This window comes from Clytia hemisphaerica, unplaced genomic scaffold (genome assembly GCF_902728285.1).
Source record: "Clytia hemisphaerica strain Z4C2 unplaced genomic scaffold, Clytia hemisphaerica genome assembly, whole genome shotgun sequence".
Classification (NCBI taxonomy): Eukaryota; Metazoa; Cnidaria; class Hydrozoa; order Leptothecata; family Clytiidae; genus Clytia; species Clytia hemisphaerica.
In genome coordinates this window covers 2190-20406 of record NW_027103321.1, presented here as the reverse complement: position 1 = coordinate 20406, position 18217 = coordinate 2190, and the positions used below count along the sequence as shown (strand labels likewise).

The 18217-nt window shown below is 36.0% G+C and overlaps 1 protein-coding gene across 1 annotated transcript in view; it reads left to right on the top strand.

Annotated features, from left to right (window-relative positions):
• Positions 1-8714, top strand: part of LOC136814987 (probable helicase with zinc finger domain) — a 29427-nt gene extending 20713 nt beyond the window's left edge. The window contains exons 8-12 of the mRNA XM_067071424.1: positions 3164-4175; positions 4985-5186; positions 5688-5881; positions 6070-6145; positions 6322-8714. Coding sequence (XP_066927525.1) covers positions 3164-4175; positions 4985-5186; positions 5688-5881; positions 6070-6145; positions 6322-8576 — 3739 coding nt within the window. The 3' untranslated portion in view covers positions 8577-8714. The remainder of the gene's footprint in view (positions 1-3163; positions 4176-4984; positions 5187-5687; positions 5882-6069; positions 6146-6321) is intronic.
• Positions 8715-18217: the final 9503 nt, after the last annotated feature.

Here is an 18217-nt window from a genome sequence, read left to right as displayed (position 1 = left end):
CCCCGCTTATTAGTTTTTGAAAAAAACTCCCTCTTTTGACCTAATTCTGCTGTATTACCTGTATTAGCCACCTTTTCAAAAATTTTCCACCTAGGACATTTCTATTCCAATCCCCCCAATGCTTATTAAATTTTGAGAATCTTTCCACCCACCCCGTATATTCCAAACCCCCGGTTATTAGGAACCGGAGAGTAGACATAGGCGCAGGTGTTTTCTTGGGAAAATGCTTAGGCTAATATTTATGTTTTAATTAAATTATTTTGGATAGAAATGAAAATAAGATGATAGATTTTTGTTTTTCCTTTTTTTATAGCAGGTGGTCAAATTTAATTTTCAATTAGGAATAAAAATCCATCGACCTCTGAAGAATATTTAATTGCTGTGCGTAAACAATCTACAGCTCTTGCTTTATTAGCGAAGTTTCTAGATGGGAGCGTACAGAATTATAGCTAATAATGGAAGCAATCTTTAACATCAATCTGATATCAAGCCTGCTACTGGTGTTCATCGGCTTGCCAGGAAACCTTGCTATATTGTACTTCTTTCTCATCAAATCTCGGAATGGAATCAGCTCATATTATCTCTTCATCACGTTTTTGGCAATCGCTGACCTGCTGGTCTGTATTTTACACGGTGCTATCGTGCTACCGATTTCCTTGAGCCCTGGGACGAACAACGCTTCTATATTGTGCAAAGAATTGTTTTTACTACCTCTTGGTATTTCAACAACGTCTGTATGGATTTTGTGTGGGCTTTCGTTCGACCGGTTTCAAAAAATCACGAAACCTCTAGCCAAGCAAATATCTAAATTGCTGATTACCGGGACCTGCTCGTTCATAATCGCTATTGGCCATCTCATCTTTCTTCCCTACAAAGGATCAAGAGTTTTGGACACAAAAACTGCCACCTGTCAACAGACCCGTCATCCCTCACAGGACTACATCATAAGCGTCTTTGTATTTCATATAATAGTCTGCATGACTCTTATATGTCTTATACCAATATTCATGGTCTATTACTTCAACTACAAGATCAACAGATCCCTCAGAAACCAAGCTAATGTTGGTTCTCAGCAGACCGACGTTTACGCCCGAAACATGAGAGCATTATGCACCTTAAGATGTTTGACCATAGCTACAACGACTACAGTCTTCTTGCCAATATGTTTTCTAACTGTTATTTACTCTATTTATATTTTATCTGGGGATGTTACAAGTATCGCACCGGAGATACTGACTTTAACGGAAACGCTTCCCTTGATAAATAGCGCAACCAATGCAGTCGTGTATTTGGTTCATATCAAGGAATTCAAAGAATACTATTTCAGCAATCTCTGTATCATCGGAAAGAAACGAGTGCACGGAGGAAGAACCTAGATCAATAGTTCAATAGGATAGAGAAGAAAAGACAATATGCTCTGTTTAAACAATATCTTGTTTCACAGGCCCGATATAGCTTTAGACCCACCACCCGTAATTGTCAAAAGATCCTCTCTAGAGAAAAGTACTCTGAAACTCCATGTAGGAAAATGAGAAAATTGAATAAATGATTTTAGTTTTTCTTGATAAATTTGTTGTAATATTTTAATAGTAATATGTACAGTATTTACAATTTCAGAAATAAAAATAGAAACATTTTAAGCCGAAAAATTGACGAAAATCATGTCGTGTTATATGACTTTTTTGGTAGTTCATTTTCTCGGATAGTCTTTTTTAAAGTTTGATGGATTCATATAGATGCTCATCCCCAACATTTGTGAATTTTTCCGTCAGCTCACAGTAATTTGGTTCTGAAGTACAAAATTGCACGTAGCCTTCCCCTGCAACAAAACAATCCATCAAATCACAATAATTTTCTTCAGATTTGCAAAATTGTTTGTAATTCTCACTCTGCTCGATGAAACCATCAGTTAGGTCGCAATAACCTGCTTCTGACTCGCAAAAGTCGTTCTTGGCGTCGTTAATTTGTTCAGTCAACTCACTATAGTCTGATTTCTTTTCGTCGACAATTTTCAACTCTTTGTAAGCGTTGTCTTCTTTATCGATACTTTTCATCGAAACATACTCGTGGATCGGGTTTCCATCGATGACTTCAACGAAACAATCGTCCATATAAAATGTTTCGCATTCTTCGCTCGTTCTTTCAACACTCGAATCAGCGTTCCCATTCTTCTTTACATTGGCCACTTTTCCGGCTCTCTTATTGTACGTTTTACGTCTCAGTGTTTTCATCCGTTTAATCTTGTGGCTTTCCTTCTTGATACTTAAAGCTTGCATTTCTTCAATGATACCACAATCACATCCATTGATAAACCACGTGTTATCTGAGAGTGTTTTCTCCAATACGCGCTTAACGTCGCCACATTTCTTTGTTTTCATCTCTCCAACTTTACACATTTTGAATGTTGAACTCATCTGTTTCGATTGCTCTCAACTTGCTTAATGCCATTTATTAGATCTACACATGTTTTTATATCCCCTAGATCGCTTACAAGGGACTTTTTTCTAATGTCATGACTTGTGATTGTAAGCTATGCCTCATAATCACTCTGTAGGGTGTTTGAAATCATAATCTTAACTATTGTCCTTTCTCACTTTTTTATCTTAAGAACAGCAGTATATTTTGTCCCGTTAAAACTTGTCGTTAAAAGCGGTGGAGAGTAGATGATTTTTCTTCTTAAAAAAACTAGTTTTTCTTATCTAAAACTTCATTAATTAAATATAAACCAAATGATTTCGCAATTTTTTTCTTAAAGTGCCTCGTGATCGCATTTAGGTAGTTTACTTTTGGCTTTTTACTGTAAGACGTAATTAGACTTTGTTAATTAATGGTCACCAGGACAACGAACCTCGACAGGCTTTTTACCTCTTTTTTATCATTAATGATAATTATGACTGATATAAGGGGCTTTTTTTTTCAAAACAACGGCTTCGTGACGTACACTTACGTCAAGTCTGATAATCTAAATCGGTAGGAGTTTAGACGCCATCACAACCAGGAGTCTTGCTTGCTCATACTACTTACAAATTATTTCAAATAACACTGCTTACAACTTGTTCTTTGCTGATCCAAGACATCTTCCCTTATCTTGCCTTTCTTAATGACTCAGTTAAATAAATAAGCTCTGAAATGATCATTTTTCTTCCTCGTCTTTTTTTTGCAGCATGACCTTTCACGTGGAAGATTTTGTGGTGTGTTTGAGCGAAGTCAAATCACGACGAATGGATTGCAAAACTGCCGCAATTGAACTGAATGATGTCGTATTAGAGCTGCTCACTAAGCTAGTCGGGAAATCCGGGAAGGCGTTGTTACGGATCAACGGCTATGCGACTCCTGTCCGGGTATTTTCTGAACCGATAGTTTACGAAGTGATTGTACAGAACATCGTCAATGGAAAGCTCATTCTGGAGATGAACGACCAATGTTTCTCCATCGTTAAGAAATCCCCAATACCTGTTGATATCGATGTATGCTTTTGTTTGATCGATGTCTTCCAGTCAATGCATTCAGCCGTTGAAAATGTTAATCTTGACTTGTTATTTCCTAATATGACTTTATCGAAAAGCCTTCCAGAGTCGCGGAAAAGTTTGAATATGAAAGATGAAGAATTGAGCGTTGATCAAAAACACGCCATTGATGTGATCATGAGACCTGTTGTTAGAGCACCTGTTATCCTTCTCGGACCGTTCGGCGCGGGAAAGACCATGACTATCGCCTGTTGTATTGATCGAATTTTATCTCAAGCAGACACAAGGAATAAGATTTTACTATGTACACATTCGAACAGTGCTGCTGACCATTACATCGAAGAGTATTTCCATCCAAAACATCAAACATCTAAAAGTCCGTACGCCAATCAGCGTAACGTGCCTCTAAGGATAAACTGGGAACACAGATACACGAGCAGCGTATCGGATAAAGTATTAACTTATTGTTTACAAGACTTGAACACTGGTTTATTTGCTTCTCCAAAGAAGGAAGATTTAGACAAAGCAAACATTGTCATTTGTACACTAGTGACTTCAGAATCTATGTATAAACTGAACCTTCCAAAGAATTATTTCACGCATATTTTCATTGATGAAGCAGCACAGGCAATGGAGGTCGAGGCTCTGGTCCCTCTTCTTATGGCATCTCCACACACAAAAATCGTCCTTGCTGGAGATCACCTTCAGGTTTGAATCTCTTTTCTTATTGGTTACTTGGTGTTAGTTTTGGGGTGTCTGGATTGTCTGCATGGGAGCATAAGAATGTTTTGAATGTTTATGTTTATGTTTGGTTATCTATCCAGATCTATCAGATAAACAACTTCAAAATATGTGGAATTGAAAGTTAAATTGATTATAGACTTAGTGGGGTCGTTTAGCATAATTTACGGGAAAACAATAAGATCTAGCTGAAACTTTCTCCAGACCTTCTCTATAGGATGGTTATGCCTCAGGAAAAATTGTCCTAAAATCCCACTGGTGGATCCCTAAGGGCGAAATTGTTTGAAAATTTCAAACTCATTTTCAGACATTATCAAGTATACCATTCGAAAGCTCTCGAAAAACTATATAGAAGACCTTTAAACGGGTATCCGATTTCATTACCTAACTCAAGATAATTCACGCAGAAGATGCTATTTATGGTCAATTTTGACCAAAGTGTGGCGAAAAGTGGAACTTGCGCATGAAATATCTTGAGTCTTCTATATAGTTTTTCGAGAGCTTTCGAATGGTATACATGATATTGTCTGGAAATGAATTTGAAATTTTCAAAAAATTTCGCCCTTAGGATTTTGCCTGGGGAAAATAGAAATGTCCCAAAAAAAGGATGTTCCACCAGTGGGATTTTAGGGGAATTTTTCCTGAGGTATAAGCATCCTATAGAGAAGATCTGGAGAAAGTTTCAGCTAGATCTTATTTTTTTCCTACAAACAGCCTGTATTTTTCTAACACGACCACACTAACTTTAGACATGTTATTTTCAATTTTTCGTTTAGATGGGTGAAAGTTTATCCTCGTTGACCGCTAAGAACCTTGGTCTTGAGAAATCGTTATTGGAACGTTTGTTCGAATACTACCCCTTCGATTTGGAGTACAAGTTGAAATTGTTGGAGAACTTTCGTTCATACAAAGAAATTGTTGACCTATCTTCTCATCTCTTCTACGAAGATTCTTTGATATGCAACAAGCAAAGAAGCGGTAAGTGAACCAGTATAAATCGACCGCTTTTTTTAGCGTGCTAATTGCAGTTACACATTTTTTTAATAAGCAACTCCAATTTTCGGGTCAAGGCTGGGGTTGCCTAGCATTCTAACTAATTTTAGATCAAGGGCTATCGTTTGTAATGCTTAGATTATCTAAAGAGCTTTTACTCAACGAGATAGCAAAAATAATTTGCCTAATTTCAGGGCTCGAGCCTTAGTAACCTGGTTGCTTATAAAAAATATGTCTAATCAGGTCTAATCCATTTTGAAAAAATATCGATGGCCAATACTCAAATATTATAAAATGATACAAGGCACTATGTAATGCCTTCAATCCGGGATTGATAAGAGAAAGGTTTATGGTTTGACTATCCCATTGGTGACATACGCTTAAAATAATTTTTGTCTGTCTTTTTCTTTATTCAAGGAACTTAACATCGCTTTCATATTTTATTACCGCAACCTGGAATGTAGGGGTTCTTTTTATTGGCTTTAGATGACGTACCATTTCCTGTCGAATTTCACGGTACCGAGGGTGAGGAAAATCTTTCCAACGAAACACCTTCATACGAGAACATGGATGAAGCCTTCAAAATATTGGAGCTCATTCAACAGATCTCTACTGAAGAAAACAAAGACTACAAAGTTGAACTTTCTTCGATTTGCGTGGTCGCATTTTATCCCGCACAGGTCAGTCTTACTAAAAAACTTCATAATGTAAAGCTTAATTTCAGAACCTATGAAATTTTTTGTTGTTGTAAATCTCTAACCTAAAATGATTTCTGCTACAGGTTTATTTTAACATCGGTTCGCAAAAGGTTTTCAGTATGTAAAATGATCAATTGCTTACTCAATTTCAAACATTTTTCTTCCACCAGGTACGACGTATTCGTAAAGTTCTCCGTAAGAACCAACTGTACCCTGTTCGTGTTGAAAGTGTCAACAATATTCAAGGTATGATGTTCGTATATGTGCATTATTTATTTGCTCTTGGTCAAAAATGTCTTAAAAAGGTATCGATCTTCTTTGCTGTGACCCCTCAAATATTCTGTCCTCCCCCTTTTACTTAACTAACGCTTGTTGTGCATATAAGGTTGAAAGATGTGATATTTTATGCTTGTGTTTTGTAGGACTTGAATTTGACATCTTGCTGATTTCAACCGTGAGGACGTATTGTAATTCCACCTTCAACGATGAAAGTCTTAGCAAAGACATGGGTTTCTTTACAAACCCTAAACTTCTCAACACTGCTATCACACGTGCACGTTACCGTGTCTTCTTCGTGGGCGACGCACGCGCACTTTGCACGATTGGAGAATGTAAACCATGTTGGAAGTTCATCATGAGGTATTGCGTCTTGTACAACACCTTTCAAAATCATGAATCTTTCGTCGACCTCATTGACAGTATCAAGACTATCGAAGAAAGTCGTAAAGCGGCAGAAAATACCAATACCGCTGACCAAAATCTGGATATCCTTGAGCGGTTAGAACTGGAGGAAAATTCCCCTGACTCGCCTTTGAATTCGCTTCCAGACCTCTCACATTCACCTATTAGTAAGCCAAACTTATTTTCTTCTATTGTTAAGTCTGGTGAGGCTTCACCGCATACTTCTTTTGGAAGTCCTACTACCTCCTCTTATGCTTCGCCTTCTAAAGTCATCGAATCACCGACGGTATTATCGCCAGTAAAGGAACCAATCCCACAACATTCAGCGGACACACCTAGTGCAAAATCAACCATTTCTAGCCAATCAGAAGCTTCTTCATCCGAAAGTCTCAAGTTAAATCATAACGTCAATTGGTCAACGCAGAGTCTCAGTGCACAAAGCAAAGAATCTCTTTCCAGTCCATATCGCAATCTGGTCAATCAGATCAACGACGACATCTTGCAAGACGATAACCAATCATCGAAAGATGTGCATCCAGAAGAAAAACCTCCATCTCCTTTTGAAAAGCTAGTCCAATCATTTTCACCTTTTCCGCCACCAATAAATGATGGTTCGGCCACAGCCAATCCAATTTTCCAACCAATTTCCCCACCAAATCCTATGAATACAAATCAACAAAGTGCTTTTTCACAACCAAATGCACCACCAGGACTTCCCCCAAACACACAACAAATGTACCAACGTAGTTACTCTGCCGAACCTGTTGCGATTGTTCAGAATCCATCTTTTATGCACCATCCTTTGTACCAACGTTCAACTTCGTCAGACGGAGCAAGACATGTCAGCAATCCTACCAACTATCAACCAATTCAGAACCATCCACCAGGATTTCGAGCACCACTTTACTACAACCTACCGAATATTCCCCAAGCAATACCTTTCCAACCGACAGGGTACAATTTATTGAATCGGGTTGCCCCTGGTGACGTTAGATTTGTTCACAATCCAAATTTACCAACAACTGGACAACCTATTCGTCCTGTTCAGTACGTTTTACGACCGATCTTTAGACCAGGGATTGTTTCTGGACATTTCTCACCCAATCGTCAAGACCTAAGAATAGGGTCATCAGTCGCACCATTACCTAACACGCCTTATAGACACAGTATTGAATCCAAGCCAACAGACCTTGACCAGCTTATTAAACAGCCTAACACAACTTTGAATCTGCAATCAAACGTTAGCTCAGATAAACCTTTAAGCGATTCACGGCAAATACTGACAGTGGCTGCTACTTGTAAACTAACTTTGAGACACAAGATTCAATTCCTGCACGACTATTGTGTTCATGTTTTAGAATCGCTAAATGCAAACAGCAAAATTACCGACTATATTAAACGATCTACGATAAATGCTTTTCAAGACTTAGATAGTTGCGAAGGAGTCCCGGAAACGATGGCGCGAAAGATTCTTACAGAGGTCGAGGTCAGAATGGAGACAAATTACACACTTGTGCATGACCATATCACTGAGAATACTACAATCCAATCCCCTGATACTACAACAAAGACCTTTATAGACAGGATCGAGAAGATCGATCAAAAGCTTTTGTATTTATCTGTTCAACAAAGCAATGGGAGTTGTAAATCTGATCGTACTATTCTGCTTGATTTTTTCTGGAAAATGTTAACATTCGAACTTGATATTTGTCGAACGCTTGAAAAAGGTCTTACTAAATTCAAAGACAACAATACAAGTGGGATCAAATTTCTAGAAATCAAACTGTCTTTCCTTGATGTGAAATTGAACGAATACCAAACATTATTTGAGAAGTTTACGTTTTTAAACAACGAGGATCCACCTTCGATATTTGATAAAAAAGAACAGAGTGAGTGGTTCGCCACACGACGGGACGACCCTTACGTTAGAGAGTATCAAGCGGCGTTCGATCGGCGTATGGCCCGACGTTTGCCGTCACCTACACTTCCTTTATGAAACCAATTTACTGTTTTCTAGATATAGATTAACAAAGGAAAATTTCGAACCATTTTGCCTTCGATACTGTTCGATAATATATACATCAACCAATTTTAGAGCAACTTTTTGTCGAAAATACGCCAAAATTAGTATAGTAAAGTGTTTTTCTTGTGTTTTTGGAGCCGATGCTTTTCTCCATACACCGATATTTTTTGTCACCAAGAAATCGAGTTTCCATTTTCTAGAAACTAGGGGGGTACTAGGGTTGGCGAATGAGGGGTATGTGCGGACGGGACCTCCGAAAACCGACCCTTAGAGAGACTGATTTTTGCTGAAAAGGTGACCCTTAGAGAGATTTTTTGAATTTTTTTTTCGATTTCTGAGAAAAGTCATACCCTTAGAGAGACTATATTACAATTTTTTCTCTGGAAATCAAAAAATTTCCTAAAAATCTTGAATTTTTTTTTACCCTTAGAGAGACTAATAGAGAGACTAATTTAAAACTTTCTGACTTTTCTGACCCTTAGAGAGACTTTGAAAGGTGAAAAAACTGACCCTTACCGTCCGCACATACCCATCATCCCTTTTTGCCTAAGTACCCCCCCCCCCGGGTCTTTACCCTTTCATCAAAAGTGAATCATGTTCTTATTTCGTTGTATTTGTTCTACTTTTCATACTGCTCGTGTCATTTCGACATTTTTATTTTGACTTTTGTTGATTTTGTACATAGGTAGCCTTTTGGTAATTTTGTTTCAGATATTTGTACATAATATTAGCTAAAAAAAGCAAAGACGATTTATTTATCAAAAATCAACTGACGAAACTAAGCAATATATTCCCCACCAAAGTTTCCGGAATAGTTGGCCTAATCTAAAATGTATAACATGCCAAAGTTTTGTGGGCTACTTCAGGAAGAAATTCGTTTTTCATACGTACCAAATATGAAAAATTCCAGATGTTGAAAATTTTCCCGATGACCTTCAGGTACCTTCAGAGCTTTAGCGTGTCGGGTGAAAATTTTTGCATCTGGGTTCCAGATAGTCGAACAGATAACCTTACCTCCGTAAGAGAGTATGTTAGCGCACCGCTTTAATATTTTTCATCCAGATTAATCATAAAACATTAGAGTCGCTTTCACTTTCGTTTTCAAGTAAAAGGCAAGCGAATGCTTTGACCAAACAATAAGTTTCCTTGTTATTACCACCGCAGCGAGCCTGAGGGCGAGCGAGGATGGCAGTCATTGCTTCACGCTAGGATATTTGACACGCATCTCGAATTTTTTTGCTTGTTTGCGTTTGTTAGTATCGTATGTTCCGGCTGATATGATATCCCGTAAAGTTGGCTTCCCGGTAAAGTTTCATAGCTTTAAGCATGCGTGGCGGACGCTTTTCCTTGCTTTAACTATTAACTTTCGGTAATTAGTTCTTACAAAATAAAGAAGATGATTATATTTATTTTTCTTATAAGCATCTACTGTATAAGAATGAAATCAATAACTCTTTATTGAAGGTAATACATCTTTCGGTAATTAGTTCTTACAAAGTAAACAACGGATGGCGAAGAAGATGAACATATTTATTTTTCTTATAAGCATCTACTGTATAAGAATGAAATCAATAACTCTTTATCGAAGGTAATACATCTTTCGGTAATTAGTTCTTACAAAGTAAACAACGGATGGCGAAGAAGATGAACATATTTATTTTTCTTATAAGCATCTACTTTATAAGAATCAAATCAATAACTCTTTATTGAGTTTATATACCTTTCGACAATTAGTTCTTAAAAAATAAACAATGGATGGTGAAGAAGATGAGCATATCTATTTTTCTTATAAGCGTCTACTTTATAAGACTCTGTTAAAATAAGGAAATTTTTAGTTGCGATTTTGCAAATCTTGTACTTAAATACGTGACCTTTATGAGAGCGGTGGCAGTTAGTGCAAACTATGACCTAGTTTTAAATATAATAAATAGTATATAAGAATGGTCTTTTGAATAAAGATAAAATCATTGATGTCTATTTGTCTACAGAATGGCTGTTTCTTAGAGTGATTGCTCTTGTATATCACTTTCAGATGTAACTGCGTCACTTGATTGGCTTCTTCTCATTTTCTCGTCCACTCTTTCTCTCATCTCCGTCAAGCGTTGCTCTTGAAAATACCGCTTTGTATTTTGCTCCGGGTTCAATAGCATACGGATAGCTTTTTGTCCGTACATCATAAACCATATTACAAAAGTATTGATCACGACCGTCAGTTTCTGATACAATTGCTTTTCGACAGGTTTTTGAAAATTACCAATGGCAAACATCACTATTAACATGACGATAGATGCAAACGAAGCATACACCAAAGCCATTCCGTCGTTCATCACACTTGGTAAATGTCGTCCACGAAACGCTTGCACGAAACAAGCAAACTGTATCGCTATTATGAAACCAATAACAACATTGCCATGGAAGCTCGTATCACAGAAATAGATTCGTTCCATTTTGACATCATCCAAATAAAATGCAAAAGGAATGTTTATCTTACAAGTCACCACAACAAGCGCACTTACAATTAGGATTGACGTAAGAACAGTTACAATTTGAAACCAAAAGGTTTTTCTAATTTCCTCAACGGTGATTGGAACTTTACTCAGAAAAGCTTGCAACAATTTCTGAGATTTTACAAACATGAAGCATATATTTAGTGAATACAAAATGCCAATAGTTGCAACTCTTGTAATGCAAATTTCCAGGGACGGATGGAGGACCTGCAAAGCTGGACCTGTAATGAAAGTACATACCATGACAGTCAAATGGATCATGGAAGCTCTGAAATCAGAACTTATCACGACTGGAGTTTTTCTTTTCCAGATAAAAACATATGCTGTAATAAAGGTACCAAGGCATCCGGTGCTGGACAAACCAAAAATAGATTTGAATAGAGTTATTTGGATAACTTCAGGATAGACAGATCGGTAAGGGTCAATACATTTTGTACGTTTTCCGTTGTCAATATTGAACCTCCCACCACATGGTAGACATCCATCATCACCAACAGCTGACTTGTAATGATTAACAGGACATAAATCACACCTCCATCCATAACCTCCAGATATTTCACCATAAACTTTATATCTACCTGGACCACATTCTATTTTCGGACACGTATTCTGTATTGATAGACTGACAGAATTTTCATCCCTGAATTCCGGATCATAAGGGAATTGGGTTATCTCATCACGTGTTACGTAATTAAGATGATGCTGTTTGTCAGCCCTAAACCTTAGTATCGAAGGGAATTCAACATTCCATTTTGTGAACTGGTCTGTAATATCATCAATTTGTTCTTTATAATCATTTAACTGTATTTTCCAATCTGAATTTCGATTTAAATGTCCTATGAGCATATCATCGATAGTATTAATTCTACCTAATAGATTTGCAATCTCGTAAAACATGTAGTCGTGGAGAATGTTGACAAGTTCTCTTGTTTTATTTGTCAATGAAACATCCAAGGGATTGAAGATAATATCACTTTGGAGACTCAAGACTTGCCTACTACTCTCACTGATGTCCACAAAATATTCGGGAAAGGATTCTGGGTAAGGCATTTGATAATGCCATGAATACGAAGCTTCTATATCGTGAGTAAAGATAGTGAGATTAGTAGTTTCATTGTAAAGTTCTTTTAATGATGACAAGGCAAGTTGGGTTGGGTTATAACTGCTGAATAAAACAAACGCTGGGTTTAAATGACCAGTAACTAAATCATGTTTGAAAGGGTCTTTCTCTAGTTCTTTTGGTGAGTACTGTCTGAACTGAATACACTTTTGTTCCTCGATAAACGTGGTGATGCTCATATTGTAGTATCTGCGGTATAAACCTCTGTCAGTTGATTCGCTGATCGAGATGAAGAACAAATCTTGTACATTTAAGATGTTTGAAATTTCCAACAGGCTTTTGGCATATACGTTGAACTTCGATGTGGAAAGTGTTCCATCGGGTAGTTCAGCAAAATCAAGGTAGTGAATATATGTCTTGGTGAACGAAAAAGAATTTCGAACAAATGACGTCATTCGGGCCGGTAGATGAGTGTAGACCACAAATACCAAAGGCTCGAAAATTTCTTTTGTTGGACTCATTACTCCATATTTTTCATCTATTAGAATCTCGATAACTAAGGATGTCAGTTTCTCAAAATCATCACAAACGTCGTACAGTTGATATTTAATTGATCCATGAATATTTGTGTCTGGGAAATCCGCTAGTCGTTGTTCGATGTTTGAATTTATAGATTCTTTGATTACGCCTTCCAAAGCTTGGCTATATGCTCTTGCATCTTCTATTTCTCTTAATGTAAGGTTTCCAATTTTGTTATTTTGACAAAGAGAGAAAAATCCAAATTGGTAGAATGTCAAACCAGCATTTGATTGGTCGAAAAGAAGAAATATTAGCCACCATAAGATTACCATTGTTATTAGTTTTTTTCCTAAAATATTGAAACATTATATTGAGATTTTCTCGTCAAATAATTGTTATGACATTACTTTAATCAGTGAACTGGCCAGAACTGTTATCAGATAGAATAATATCTCACTTTGGCTACTTCATCATTTATTCAGATTCCCTTGGTTAAAAGTGATTATTGGTCGTAGAAACAGTTTCTCGAAATCTGATGCGTGGATAGAAATCTCTTTATAAGGGTATGTTTGCACGGTATTTTTTCTCAGTTACGAAATTTTTAGTTTTGGAAAACGATTGATATTTACAAATCTAATTTAGCTTACAATCTGAAATTTTAGGAGCTGAAATTTTAGTGATTTCATCGATTTTAACTCCTAAAATTAAAAAATCAATTTTAGTCTATACGGAAAGAATAACTAATAGACGATATCGGCTTTCAGAATTCTCCCCGAATGATTACCCATGATGCATTGCACAAAAGAATTCACGGACGATATCGACTTCGTGAATTTTTTTGCGCAATGCATCATGGGTTATCATTCGGGGAGAATTCGGAAAGCCGATATCGTCTATTTAGGTGAAAACTTGACACCCAAATTTCTTTTCTTAGAAGTGCGTTTTCAAATAGTTTTCAACACTGGTGAATCTATAAAATGAGCTGATTTCAAATATGTAATTCTTATTTGCATTGAGGGGACCGAAGTGCCCGAACTTTCGAGTTGAAATAATAAATAATAATAAATAATCAATTTTTTGAGAATTCAGAAGAATCCAATCAAGCATGAGAAAATATGCAATTAAAATACGATAAGAACAAAGAAATGACATTTTCATTGCACACGTGCAATTGAATTCCCATTGCAACTAAGGGACCCCTTACAGACACGCTTCATTTTGAGGAAAAAAGCATGAATTCATTCTATCTGATAATAATTCTATGCTTTAAAGGGACATTACAGTAGTAAAATGTAAACATTGCGCAAACCACGTGTCATTAAAGAGAACAATGAAAACCACGTGTCCAAAACAAACTTGTAAAACAATTGAACAATAAAAACTAGCCATATTTGGTTTGACTTTTTATTTTGACATGTGACATTTGTTTTGATTTTTTATCCGCTGCATACAGTTTGTTTACAAATTTCGCAAGTACTGTTATGTCCCTTTAATCGAATTGATTTTTGTAAGATTTTGCGAGTTTTTGCCGCCCTCTTTGCAAAAACTCGCGAAATCGCGTATAAAATCGTTGACTCGCAAAATCCACGCGAAATTTTCCAAATCAGATTCTCAGCGTAACATACTACGCTGGAATTGTGCTAATCTTGCGGTTTACAGGACAACTATTAATATTTGTGGCTGATAAACAAAAATAAATCAACGCGAAATTTTTCAAAGCACTTTTATAATGGGACACTCTGTTTCCTAGTCTCCCAAACATTCAAATGATTTTAAATTCAATGGAGGTGATCATATATTGAATGTCAAAATGAAAAAAGAGCTAAAATTGTTAACCACACTTATTCATGCAAGTCTAAATGAAATCAAAGCCCGAACCCTTGTTTACATTCAAAATCAAATCGAAAATTCTTATTAACAAAACTATTATCTCTAAAAAATGCAAAATATAGCTTATGATCGATTCAACCTATCGATTCAAATTAATATATTAACTACAAAGCAGATTTACTCGCAGACTAAAAGTATTATTAATTTCGCCTAGCGAAAGTATTACGATAGCCTTTCGCGGCGGCGGTGTTGGTGTCATCGGAAAAAAAATTAGTAAAACGAAAGTACTCGATACGGTGGACAAACTCACTAAATTTAATTTGTTTTTCTACCTTTCCTCGGTCACACTCACCATGCATAAATATTCTGGTCGTTTTTTTTTTTCAAAAAGAAAAATAATAAATATAAAACGTACCATTTTGAAACAATTCAAATATCATTAATATTATTTGCTCATCTTCATTGTACTTTAAACAAACACTTTATTCTTTTATTATTTTTCTTATGAATGTTCTACTTGACATGCGTAAATGAAAAACAGAGAGTGGTTATTATGCGTTTAAAATAAAGAGGATTTGGTTGAGAAGCGTAGTCAAATGATCTGAACAATATACCTTTCGGATATTAGTTCCTGTACAGAGTAAACAAAGGATGGCATAAAATGCGGGAACATTTTACACGTTTTTTTTTTATAAGGAACCTTAACTTTGCTCTGAGCCTGGAGTTCCTTATTTTTACAGAGAATTTCAGCCTCAAAGTTCCTTATTTACATAGCTGCTAAGTTTGGATTCGCAAAAATTGGATTCCTTAAAACTTGTTTTCTCATTCTCAGCCTGAGCAGTTCCTTAACAATTCCTTATCCTTTGGACCCCAATCAGCCTCGAGTTCCTTATAAACGTGTTCCTTATAAAAAAAAACGTGTATTTATCATAGAGGCATCTGCCGTATAAGAATCTAATCAATAACTCTTGAAACACGGTGATATACCTTTCGGTAATTAGTTATTACAAAGTAAACAAGGGACAGTGCACAATATGAGAATGTTTATTTTTCTTATAAGCATTTACTTTATAAGAATCTAATAAATAAATCTTGATAGACAGCAATATACCTTTCGGTAATTAGTTATTACAAAGTAAACAAGGGATGACGCACAATTTGAGCACATTTATTTTTCTTATAAGCATTTACTTTATAAGAATCTAATCAATAACTCTTGAAACACGGTGATATACCCTTCGATGATTAGTTTTTACAAAGTAAACAAGGGTTGACGCACAATTTGAGCACATTTATTTTTCTTATAAGCATATACTTTATAAAAATCAAATCAATAACTTTTGATAGCTGGGGATATACTTTTAGGTAATTAGTTCTTACAAGGTAGACAGGGGACTACTGGTTGCAGCAGTTTTAATATGGCTCAGCCTCGCTTATTCATCATAAAAAATGACCGTGTTCGAATCATTTCTCATGACTCGACCTAAACCTATTTTTCTAATCCACCTCGTAATTTTCTTAACAGCTTTTTCAGAGCCAGCATTTTATCATACTTTTTGCAAATATTTGGCGAAATTTTCGACTTCAAGTCGTCTTGTTTTAAGATTTGATTCAAAACTGTAAAAAATCAAAAGTTTATATAAACATTATTTCATTGAAGAGAAGAAAAAAGTTAGAACCAAAACTATTAAAAGGTGGGTCAGCCCGACAGATGAATATTCCGATAACGTCCATCAATTCTCGGGGTCCCATCGGGTCTGAGACATATATCGGGGGTGCTGGCATCCACTAACGGATTCTTGCTTATAGACTATACTACCGGGGATTTGTAGAGGTCTGCGATTCAGACTACATATATCTGAGGTTTATTTTTTACTTCATTCATAATTATCAATATGTTTTAAACGAATTCTTTGTCAACTCTTGTTTTATAATATTAAGAATAAGTGTGTTCAATAAGCCTGCTTGAACAAACAAATGGGAAATACAGCACGAGATAAAGTTCAATAATTTACAAACTAGACGCCATCGAAGGTTGCATCTTCCATCGTCAACATCTCTGTCTCTCAGTAACCTTACCCATTGAGCTTGAGCTTGAAGCCTGGAGAGAGGAATCATTAACCATTCTCAAGAAAAAATGAAGCCTTAAGCAGCCTTAAGTTTTTGCCCCGCATTAATAAATTAAGTTTGAATTTAATTTTCGTTTTGAATGGGAAATAAGTGGCTTCATTTTCTATTCAGGAGTTTGGTATCAAGCCCCTTCGGTGCATTGAAATCGATGGCCTTGGCTCTTTTGTCTTTACCCCATGGAAGCTTATTTCACCCATCACGAGAGTGAAAACTCAGTGACATATTTGAAGAATTAGCCTGGTAACAAAACATCTCACATCTACAATCATGGTTGAAATATATTGAGAATTCCGGTTATTTTAACGTTTTTCAAGATATTTAAAGTTCCGGCGAGAAAGTCGTATTTTGAGCCTTATTGGACTATTTTTGAGCTTTTGGATCTTAAGTCTAACGTTAAAACTCAAAATTAAAACTCTACTCTTCGAAACAACTTTAGAGCACTTACAAATCGATTGTGGTTTCATCAAAACTTCCCCCGGTGAATTTCCCTTTTTTCTCAAATATTATGACCTTGATTGTTCCTATTTCAAGCACACTCAACTTTTGTATGAATGAATAAATCTTTTACCGCACCCGTTTAAAAAATTTCAGTAAAAGTCTTTAAGGGCTCTGACCATAGTGAATTTTTCAAAATTGCAGTGTATAAATTATGTTTTTCTGCCTGATGTAACCGACAAAACTATGGCATGTTATACTTTCTGTTAGGCCAACTATTCCTGAATCTGAAAATTCAAGAAATGCATTGAAAAAATTTGACGAAGAAGAAAATGAAAACATTTGCGAAGACAACTATTTCAACCTTTGAGGACAAAAAACATTTTGAAAAGGTTTTTGCACTAGATGGTGTATCTTTAACCAAACTACCTATAGATTTTCAAAAAAGCTTATTTGTCTCAAAATGTTGAAAATAGTGCTTTTTGACCACTTTTCATCCCAATTTTTCATAGAAAAACAGCCATAACTTTTGATGCATTAATTTAGAAAAATTTTCCAAAAAATTTAAAACAGCTCAATTCTTTGCTGACAGTTTGAAAAAATTTCGAAACAAATAGGTTAATTATCCATTAAAACTTAGCACTTTTTATAAAAGAATGTGATCGGCTAGTTCGAAACACGGGTCACGGGGCACAGGGGAACGGGTCACGGGGCACGGGTCACGGGGCATACAAATTACAGACCGGAAAAAATATGACGATATCATGACGTTAATTCATAACACACTACTATTAGTATTATAGTATGTCTGAAACAATTATATACGAATAGTATTATCATATCATGAAAATTTTTAGATAATATGTCGACCACAAATTTTGACAAAATGATATTGAATGACAAAAATATTGTCAAAATCATGAAATATAAGGACGCCTGGAATTCCCGAGTTAAAAAAACAGAGTGACGAAAAAACCGAGTTATCCCGATTTGTTATTTTTAGTAACACTCAGGTAACACACATATCAAGAATTTGTTACATAGAACGGTGTCGGAAGAGTAGCCCAACAGCCAGTTTGGGTATTTGGAATGGCTGACACCCAATTTACTCCAGCTCGCGGGTATATGAATCT